The sequence below is a fragment of the Octopus bimaculoides genome, chromosome 7 (assembly GCF_001194135.2).
Source record: "Octopus bimaculoides isolate UCB-OBI-ISO-001 chromosome 7, ASM119413v2, whole genome shotgun sequence".
Lineage (NCBI taxonomy): Eukaryota > Metazoa > Mollusca > Cephalopoda > Octopoda > Octopodidae > Octopus > Octopus bimaculoides.
Window position 1 is genome coordinate 21,658,746 of NC_068987.1, and position 10,382 is coordinate 21,669,127.

The 10,382-nt window shown below is 37.6% G+C and overlaps 1 protein-coding gene across 1 annotated transcript in view; it reads right to left on the minus strand.

The window, feature by feature from the left end:
- Positions 1-3,606: 3,606 nt before the first annotated feature.
- The window catches only part of LOC106879537 (G2/mitotic-specific cyclin-A), a 16,116-nt gene continuing 9,340 nt past the window's right edge, over positions 3,607-10,382 (minus strand). The window contains exons 8-9 of the mRNA XM_014929167.2: positions 8,437-8,570; positions 3,607-6,780 (exon numbers count right to left, since the gene is read on the minus strand). Coding sequence (XP_014784653.1) covers positions 6,723-6,780; positions 8,437-8,570 — 192 coding nt within the window. The 3' untranslated portion in view covers positions 3,607-6,722. The remainder of the gene's footprint in view (positions 6,781-8,436; positions 8,571-10,382) is intronic.

Sequence of the window (10,382 nt, forward strand, 5' to 3'; positions counted from 1 at the left end):
CAGAAATTGACGAGGTGAATGTCCTTGATATAAGTTTAAGTACATTTGACTTACAATCAACCATAATATACGAGGTTGTAGACTTCATTACTAATTAACGCAAAATACTGATGAATTATCTGATCTTTACCAGCCTGCAAATAGGTGTAAAATAGCAATGATACATGATTTTTCATGGTTCTTAATCCACCTCTCAATCCTTACACTATCCTGCAATTCTTTTTACTAACCCATCTGACTACTTTTTCCATGGCCCTTCTATTATCTGCTCCCCTCTATACTGTCTTGACCTTCTGCTGTGCATGTGCACTAAGTTTTAATGTTCTAGCTCACTTTCGCTGTTTACAGTAGTGCTTGGAAGGAAGGTATGTAGTGTGTGATTGTCGCATTGAACATGACAAAGTTGTCACGGCGATGCCTGCTCAGTGGCCTACACAAAGTTGTAGACAGTGTACAAGTGGTTCAGACGTTTCCAAGATGGCTGAAAAAATATTGATATTAATGAATGTTTTCGGAGACCTTCAACCAGTAGAACTGAGTAAAACATTGCAGTTGTGTGGGGCAATCGCTGAATCATGTTAGCACTCCAAGCAAAATGCCTAGCGGGGGTTGATACAATAAGTCTTGTTGGTTTCTAATGACATAAAAATATCATTTAGCTTTAACTTCTCTTTCTGATGGTTGTTATTCTGTGGATACTTGAAACTGCTTGTCAAGGGCAGAAATTGAAGAGGTGAATGTCCTTGAGTTATCAGAGGATGTACAGATTAGTCACGGTTCAGTTCAGTCCATTATCACTGAAAATTTGGGTATGATATGCGTGTCTGCCAAAACTGCTTTTAGCTGACCAAAAAGACACTTGGGTTTCGGATGCACAAGATCTTGTGTTGAGAACAATGAAAACTTTGCATAGGCCTCTGAGAAGATATCATCAAGCTTTTGGCAAAGTTTGATGCAGATTCTCTGCTCAACTTTCTGTCATGGTCAATGTGATGATCACATATTACACACCTTCCTTCCAAGAACTGCTGTAAACAGGAAGTGAGCTAGAATGTTAAGACGTGCTTTAGCTTCATTACTATAGCAAGTCCGGATACTTATTGATCAAACCACATATTAAAATGGTATTTATTTCTAAATTGCAGGCATGTGATTTGTTCAGAATTTCTTAAAGGTTGTATTCATGCAGTTAACAGGCACTGTCAAACTTTAAAGATTGAGATCTAAGTCCATCCAGGGGAAATCATGTTTAATAAAAAAAACTTATTTCCCCAAGTTTCAACACCATCTTCGTTAAACAGTCACTGCGCAGCAATACAAGTTCCAGTTTTTGGAACATGGTTGTTTTCCGTAAACAAGTTGAGGACCTGTGATTCGCTATGGATCTTGTTGACACCTTTTGAGCTAGTTTCATGGGGAAGGGATGGAAGTCCATGTGCTAAATCTGGTGAATAGGGTGGGTGCAGAAGAAATACCATGTTTTACATGAGAAACTCGCAAGTGAAGAGAGGTCAGTGATGGTGCATTGTCATAAAGAATCCAACCTGGTAGCTTTCGCTGATTGTCCTTCAAATACTTCCAAACATTGCAGTAGAACTCTTGATTGATGTGTGTGAGGGGAGGGGATATCTCAATGCAAAATACCAATTTCCAGGAGTGACACCTGTAGCAGGTCTTCCAAGGACTTCAGCTTTTGAAGCACCCATGCCACTTGAAACATTGCATACGACCCATTGCCTTGTCACTGTAAGCTTGCTAAAGCATGCTTAATGTCCCTGTAACAGACTTCCAAGGTGAACCCTTTGAGCGCTGACTTCCTGAACCTAATTTGGCCATATACCTGGTACTCCACTGGTAGAGCAGTGCTATGGTATAGAGTAAAATAAGCCAGCCACTGGTAGACCAGTGTTACGGTCTCACAGGATTAATGCAGAATTTTACATTAGCTCTTAGTTCCAACTTCTTGTCCCTGATGAAATTGGAGACTGCAACAAACACCTGATCACAACTTGCAAAGTAAATGCAGTGATGTCACTCTGCACATTGCCTTATGAAGTTCACTACACATGCAACTGTGTGCTGCCATCTGTTGGTGCACTATAGGACTATTGCAGGATCTTTTTGATACCACCTCATATTTCAATAACACCAATGAATTTGTCAGATTAAGAAATGCCATGCATTTAACTTAACATTACCAATAATAAAAGAACTGCGTAAGACATTGCAATTGTTTGGTATCACCAGTGGTGAATGTGAATGAGGACCCCAAGAGGGTAGTAATCCTGGATGCAAAAATTTCAAAACAAAAAAAAAGAAATGTAAAAAAAAGTATGCCTTTTCCTGGATGTTGAGTAACCTATAAGTATGCCATGGTTCTTATGAAAGCATATCCTTAACTAGGACCACTTCTTCCAAGCCATTATTGATATTCTACAAAGCTAAAGTGATGCTGCACTGAAGTGTTGCTCTCATTTGACGCTGATACTGCTGCCACTTTTGCCTCCGAGACTTTAGTCAGTAAAGAGTGTGTCGCTCACAAACCAGTTCCAGCTCTTGGTCCGTAAGCATGCTGGCACCTGCCGTTCAGAACAAGCTGAGCTCAAGCTAATCTCATTTCTCTTATATTTAGGCCCTGCCTAATTACTATTGCCAGTACTTCCTTCTCATGGCCACTGCTCTGGAATTTCCTCTTTGCCCATATCTTTCTAACAAGTATAGACTGAAGAAGGTACAAGTGGAACATTGACATGAACTTTACTGGCCTCGGAGAGTATGCAAATGTTATAGACTCTGCCCCTCTCCCAAGATAAAGTAGTTGGTGAAATTACTACTCCAGCACTAATTGTTATGTAAATAAAAAAAAAAGTGGGGGGGGACGACGTTAGGAAGGGCATCCAGCCATAGAAATGTCAAATCAGACAGGAGTCTGGTGTGCAGCTCCTCAGCAAGAACAACAGATGTTTAAAGATGACAACTTCTAAGCTACAAGCATCAATCAATTTTGAAAAATATGTAATAGTGCTATCATGGCTGTGTGGTAAGAAGTTTGCTTCCCAACCATGCAATCTTGGGTTCAGTCCACAGCACTGCACCTTAGGCAAGTATCTTCCACTATAGCACTGGATTGACCCAAGTTTTCTAAGTGCATTTAGTATGTGGAAATTGAAAGAAGCTTGTTTGTATCTCGTACATAATTGCTTGACAGCTGGTGTTGGTTTATGTTCATGTAACTTAGTAGTTCACCAAACAGAGAATGATAGAATAAGTACCAGGCTTAAAAATGAGTATTGGATGTCGATTTGTTCAGCTAAATTTGTCATGGCAGTACCACAGCATGGTCAAAATTCAAAGACTGAAACATATAAATGAAGAATTCAAGGAGATTAATAAAATTACTCCTTTTTGACACTTTCTTTACCATATTTTTGTTGAAATATAATGCCTTACAATTAATTTTTGGAAAGTGAACTTAAAACAATTTTCCAATTTAGGTGGTGTTACACCATAATTGAAAAAAAAAAAAAAAAAAAAAAAAAATGGTATTATACAACTGAGAATGGTCTTGGCTGAGTTAGTAATAAAAAGATTAATCTGTTACTGAAAAATTCTTTAAATAGCTTTAATTTAAATGCAAATATTTTCAAAAAATAAAAACAGAAAATAGGGCTTTTGTATCAGAACTGGAAGCTCTTAAAGGAGTTCAGAAATGCAGGTTACATTAAAAACGTGTATTAAAATCACTAAAAACTTAACTTTGTCATGACCACATTCCAAAATAAATATGTATTTGCCTATGGCTTTTCCAGTCAAGAACTTTAATGAATTTTTTTTAAATAATACTTTCTATTAAACTGATGTTGGATTCAGCCCTTCAAATATGCTTACAAGAATGGTTTAGTAAAAACTTGGTTTTAAAATAAAGCTGATACCAAGAAGATTAAACTGCCTGGATCCAGCCCACTTTGGAGGGTTGGTCTCAATACTATAATGTAAAAGTGCCAACATGGAAGAGTTTATTGAATCTCAAGTGTATATCGCCATGCCCTTGAACAAAAATTTCATACTTTGCTCAGTGGATAAGATTCAGAATTAAAAAAGACAAAAAAATCCTTGTAGATACATGGTCCATTTCTTTCCGGTCATTACAGTCCTTGTACTATTGTAAATTATATAGCAGCTTTAAAGGTAATAGAACTAATCCGTAACAAATATTTCAGAGACATTAGGCATCCAGTTAATTATCACTAATCAAAAGATTTCTTTTTTAAATCAAAAGTATTTTTAAATGCCTCAAACATTTTGTGACACGTAATGACTGGTCCATTCATCTAAACTTCATTTTATACATGATAATGAGCTAGGATAACTCATGTGATTTAGGGTATTTCTAAAACTTAATTATGTATATATAAACTGATTCATTTCTGAAAGTGAGTGGACATGTTGAGTGCAGTTTTGTATAATCATCCTGCAGAGAAAGGACAGGCTCTAAATTTCAGTTACTTCCTTGCCACTGCTTAGATTTATACAAATTAACACTAGCAATGAATAAACATACAGGGGAAGGCAGGAATAAGGAAAAAAGCAGAGTGTGTGAAATCAATTTCCGACTATTATTTCTTTTAGAAAATTATATTATAGCATTTAACTACGAAAGAGAAGAAAAACGAAAAGTTGAAGTTAGCATTAGTGGGGCTTTCAAATTTAGAAAGATTTTAATGCATGGTAGCACATTAAACACAGAAACATGTATACAAAGAGAAAATAATAAATCAGCTTTAATTTGGATATGGTTTTTAAAGAATTTTTATACCTTAATCAGAGGAAGGGCAAACTCCACACTGAAACCCAGTGGAAACGGATGCAAAAATCCAGATCCCTTGGTTTTCAAAAGACCACAGACTCAATGAAAATTACCTAAGGATCAAATCATTTGGTTTTTAAAAAATTTTTAGAAATTAATACAAATTAGCCAGTTATGTATTTTTAAAATTTATTTACAAATAGCTTATATAAATTTTAGATAGCGATACCACCATTTACTTCATTTGAAAAATGGTGTGATTTCGGTGGAGTCCAGAAATTAAGGCATAATAGAAAGGCAGAGCTAATCTGAAAACTCAAGAAAGTGGACAAATATAAAAACACAAGGCAGGTATTCGCACACATTCTCACGAGGATTTTCTTCCTTTGTTACATCTTAAACCAGAGGTAAGAGTAAAGACAAACTACTCGGTTATGTACTTCTGACTACTCTACCAGCAAACTCCTGGGAGTAGGAATCCCATACACGACACAGGATTATGATGTGTTAGTGTCACGATACAAATCGACAGCTTTCACTGCAGGGGCTGACACTTCAGTGACTTTGCCATGAAAGGACTGCAATTTTCTAGATAACACTACACCCACCTGGCAAAAACCCCAACTTCTGATCCAAATCTACCTTAATAAAAAAATTAAAAAATCCATTGTCTTAATTATACCCTACAAAAAAAAAACAAAAAAAAATCAGTTAATGCTAAACAGGAAAGTACAACCACAGGACTGGTGCATAGGTCAATTTGAACCTCCAAGTTAAGCTGCACTAAAGCAGCTTCTCTAATTTTTTTTATTTAATTGCCACTAGCTATCTTCTTCACTTCCTACTCTACAGAGATTTACGCAAACTCAGAATTCTCCAAAGTGCTGCCCAATTCTTACCAACATTTTAGTAAATTAGCTCGTTTAAAAAAGTAAAAACAAAAATAAGAAAGAAAACCCTCACATGGAAGATCAGAATGAGAGATGAGAGCAAGAAATTTTGGGAAAAAGAAAATTATACAATATGAGTACATACAAAGTGACAATTACAGGTTTTATAACAAAAAAGCTGCCTCCCAAGAGCTGTACCAGAAGATCCAAGAGGGTTTGGATCTCATTTAACAACAAAGACCAAGTGAGTCGAGTAACCACAGGCCACCATCATTACTACACATAAACTATATATATATATATTCAACTTAGACACCCAGAACAAAAGATATTTAAAACACACCTAATATACATGATAGACTTCTTTTTGTAAATTATTAACACTATTAAAACATGCTTACATATATTAAATATACATACATCCAAATGGCTATACTATACACATTTAAGAACTATATACAGATAATAACCTAGAGCTTGTGTATATACATTTACATTATGTTCATGACATTATGCAATATCATACACACACACACACAGTCACATATACACACTCCTGCACTTATCATACACCCTCGCACATCACAAACACACATACAAACCACATATTACTACACAATGAATATTAAAAGTCATCTTTTTCTGTGTTCATACATGATTTACCCTTCATAGAAAATATGTACAAGTTTTGAAAACTTCTTTTAATTTGAAATGAAGGGGAGGAATTTAAAAAAAAAAAAAGGCTTTCTCGTTTCTGCATTAAAATAGACTAAAAATTCAGATTTCTTCAGTAGACAGAAGAGAAGACTAACTGGCATGGTCTACCTTGGTCTTACAAGTTCACATTTTACACTTTGATATCAAATCACTTTCGCATCGTATGCAAGAATATATATTCTTGGGAACAGAAGAAACTATATTCAGTCTTGTTTCTTCATACTTTTTCTACAAATTCAAAAAGAAATGAAACTGATGTGGAGAGTAGAAAAAATTACTTTTCTCTTTTCTTTTCTAATTTTTTTTTCTTAAGAGACCTTGAAATTTTTTATCTGTAATGGAGGAATTGTTGCCACCTTCAAGAACCTAGAAAAACAGAATAACAAAACCCATAGAAGTGCATTGCAAATGACAAGGATACAAGTATTAAGATCACCAAAATCAAATAAAAATATAAAATAAACTTTACTATAAGCACAAGGCCTGAAATTTGTGGGGGGGGGGACAAGTCAATTACATCAACCCCAGTGCGAAACAGGTACTTAAAGCCACAAAGCATTTTGTCCAGCATACTTGTGATTCTGCTCGCTCACTGCTCTCAATAATAAGGATTTTAATTTTGGCATAAAGCTATCAATTTTGAGGTGAGAGGACAAATTGATTATATTGACCCCAGTGCTCAACTGGTACTTATTTTATCAACCCCCGAAAAAGTGAAAGGTAAAGTCAACTTCAGCAGAATTTGAATTCAGTGAGTCAGAAGAAATGCTAAGAATCCTCTCTGATGCATTAACAATTCTGCCTGCCCACCACCACCACCACCTTAATAATAACCTGAGACACACATGCACACAACTGTAGAAGTGCACAATAAAAGTGCTATGGTTGTGTGAAAAGTACATCAGTAAGATGCATCTGCAAGTAGTGTATGTAATTTAGCTGCTGGTCACTTCTGACTGGGCCGACTATATAAAGCGTGGGAATTAAGCAAACTTTTGATCAGTGTGACCATCACAAAGGATAGTTTACATCCAAAACTATGCTAAACACTTCTCTAAGATGCAGAAACCTGCCAAGTAAGTACTTTCATTATTATTTAATGTCCACTTTCCCAAACTTACATAGAATTTGTTGGAATAGATTTCATACAACTGGATTGCCCTTTCTGTTGCCAACCCTCATGCATTTTCGAGGAAGGTAATATTTCTCAGAGTCAGATATGTTTCTCACAGAAGACTGGAATTGAACAACATGTGTACGATGGTGATACTTGTTAACAACCTTCAAGTGATATCTAGACAAGAGTACACACAATGAGATTATTTCCATTTTCATCTACCAAATCCATTTACAAGATTATGATTGGCTGGGGACTATAGAACACATTTGTCCAAGGTGTCACACAATAGGGCTGAATCCAAGACCACATTGTTGGGAAGCAAGCCTCTCACCCACACAGTCAGACCTGCGTCCACTTCATTAGTGTTTACTTAAACTTAGCATTATTCTGACACACAGAATTTGAGGCAGATTTTCCATCGTTGGATGCATTCCTAATACCCTTATCTATTCCTAAGCAATACTGCCCCATGGCCAGACATGTTTTATGGAAGACTGAAAACAATGTGTGACAGTGATACTCATTTACAACCATTATGTAAAGTCAAGACGAGCACACACACACACACACACAATGAGGATGTGTTTCTTCCAGTTTCTGCCTGCCAAATTCAGTCACAAGGATTTGGTTGATGCAGGGATATCACAGACACTTGACCAAGGTGCCATGCAATAGCACTGAACCCAAGATTATGTAGTTGGGAAGCAAGATTTTCAATCACATGACCACACCTGTACCTCATTTTCCTTCATTCTGATCCAATCTATGCATGATCAAAATCACAGAAACTTAGAATAAAATAAGCATGAAGATGTGGAGCACATAATACAACATGGAATGGTATAGTTAATGCTTATCAAAATGAAATTGTGAAAGAAAGCATGAGATGCTACAATACTTACTTGTCGGAACTGTATTTTAAATAAATTGCCTGTTGTGCATGCTTGCTTGCAGATTTGTGAGTTACATACAACAGTTTCACACACGATTGGAAGTCTGACACAGAATACCCAGTTAGCTGCTCAAGTTCACCAACCTAGAACCATGAGGAAGAGAGAGTGATAAGTATGAGAGAGAAGTGGGGAAGGGTAGCAAGCTTAAAAAGTATTAGAATAGGAGTAAACAAGAGCTTCGATATGAGAGCTCAACATGCAAGAAATTATATTTCTGATTCAGGTAGAAGCCCAGTAATTTCGAGTGGGCTGGGTTTATAGCAAATACCATCAACCTTCAAAAGGTCAAACTGCAAAGTTGACCCTGATGGGATTTGAACCTAAAGAGCTGAAAGAAATACACCAAAGCAGTTTTCCTATGCTGTAACAATTCTGCCAGCGAGCTTACATGATTATTATTTAATGTCATGGTCCTATGCCTGCATGGGTTGGACAATTTGACAGGCTCTGAAAAATACACTGAGCTCCAATGTCTGCTTTGGCATGGTTTCCGTGGCTGGATGCCTTTCCTGCTTCCAACCACTTCAGAGTGTACTGGGTTCCTTTTGCATCCATGCAGCCTACAAGGCCAAGATCCCTTTGACAGACTAGGGCTGGTGAATTTAAGTGTGAAAGCAGAGGCCAGAACAGAATCAGTTTCTTTCTTGTTGTAGAGGAGCCACATGGTTACCCACATTATAGAACACGGCAGGCGGAAGTGGCTGAGCATTCAAGTCACATGGTTAAAAACAAAAAAGGATATTTAGATAGTGTTGGTCATTGGTCACAGCCTCTTTATCTGTGGCTAAATTATACTGGGATGGTTAGGGGGCTGTCCAATAGAATAGAGATGTTAATGTCAGTGCATTGAGGCCCATTTCGATATTTTCTCACAACACAGGAGACAGCCCATGATACTTGAACTCAGAAAGAGAAGAATCAGAAGAAATGGAAGTTACCTAAATGCCCTAACAGCTATGGTAATCCACAAACCTGTGTTGAGAATCCATTACCCACTGAAAGGCAAGGCTGACACTGACCCTGGCAGGATTTGAACTGAACAGTCATCATCATCCTCATCACTGTCGTTTAACATCCGCTTTACATGGTGGCATGGGTTGGATGATTTAACTGAGGGCTGGCAAGTTAGAAGGCTGCACCAGGCTCTAATCTGACCGGGAAAAGTTTCTACAGCTGGATGCCCTTCCTAACGCCAACCACTCCGAGAGTGTAGTGGGTGCTTTTTACGTGCTACAGGCACGAGGGCCAGTCAGGCGGTACTGGCATCAACCACGCTTGAAACGGTGCTTTTTACATGTCACTGGCACGGGTGTCAATCAGGCGGTATTGACATCGGCCACGACAGGTCTTCGCACGTGCAGTTTATTGACCAATGATTGAAGGGTACCGGGCCGGTTATGCGACACTGGCATAGGCCACGGTTACGGTCTCGCTTGGCTTGCTCTGAACAGTGATAACCAGAATTAATCTCAAATCATTCTATCCACCAATGACTGCCAATTAGTCACCTACTTCTCATACATATGCTTATCTGCAATTAACATTTTTTCAGCTGCTCCTGATCCCCCCACCACCACTCCTTAACTCTCAAGTGTAAAAATAGAACATTATCAATGCCTAGAATTTAACAATTACTTCTCACAGGAAGAATCCGTCCCACACTGTACCCACAGACATTTCTTAGAGCTGGTCTCACTGGAAGGCGCCTCCCCACACACAGACACAGCAGAGAACCTCATCTCCTTTGAACCATTTGTGAATAAATCATTAAAGACAACTCCATAAATGAGAATGAACAGTGCTAACATATCTGTTAGGGAGGGCAATTAAGCCCTAATGCAGTTCATAGTGTCAAGTAGTTAGAGACAAAAAGGCACCCAGCAGTACAAAAAAAA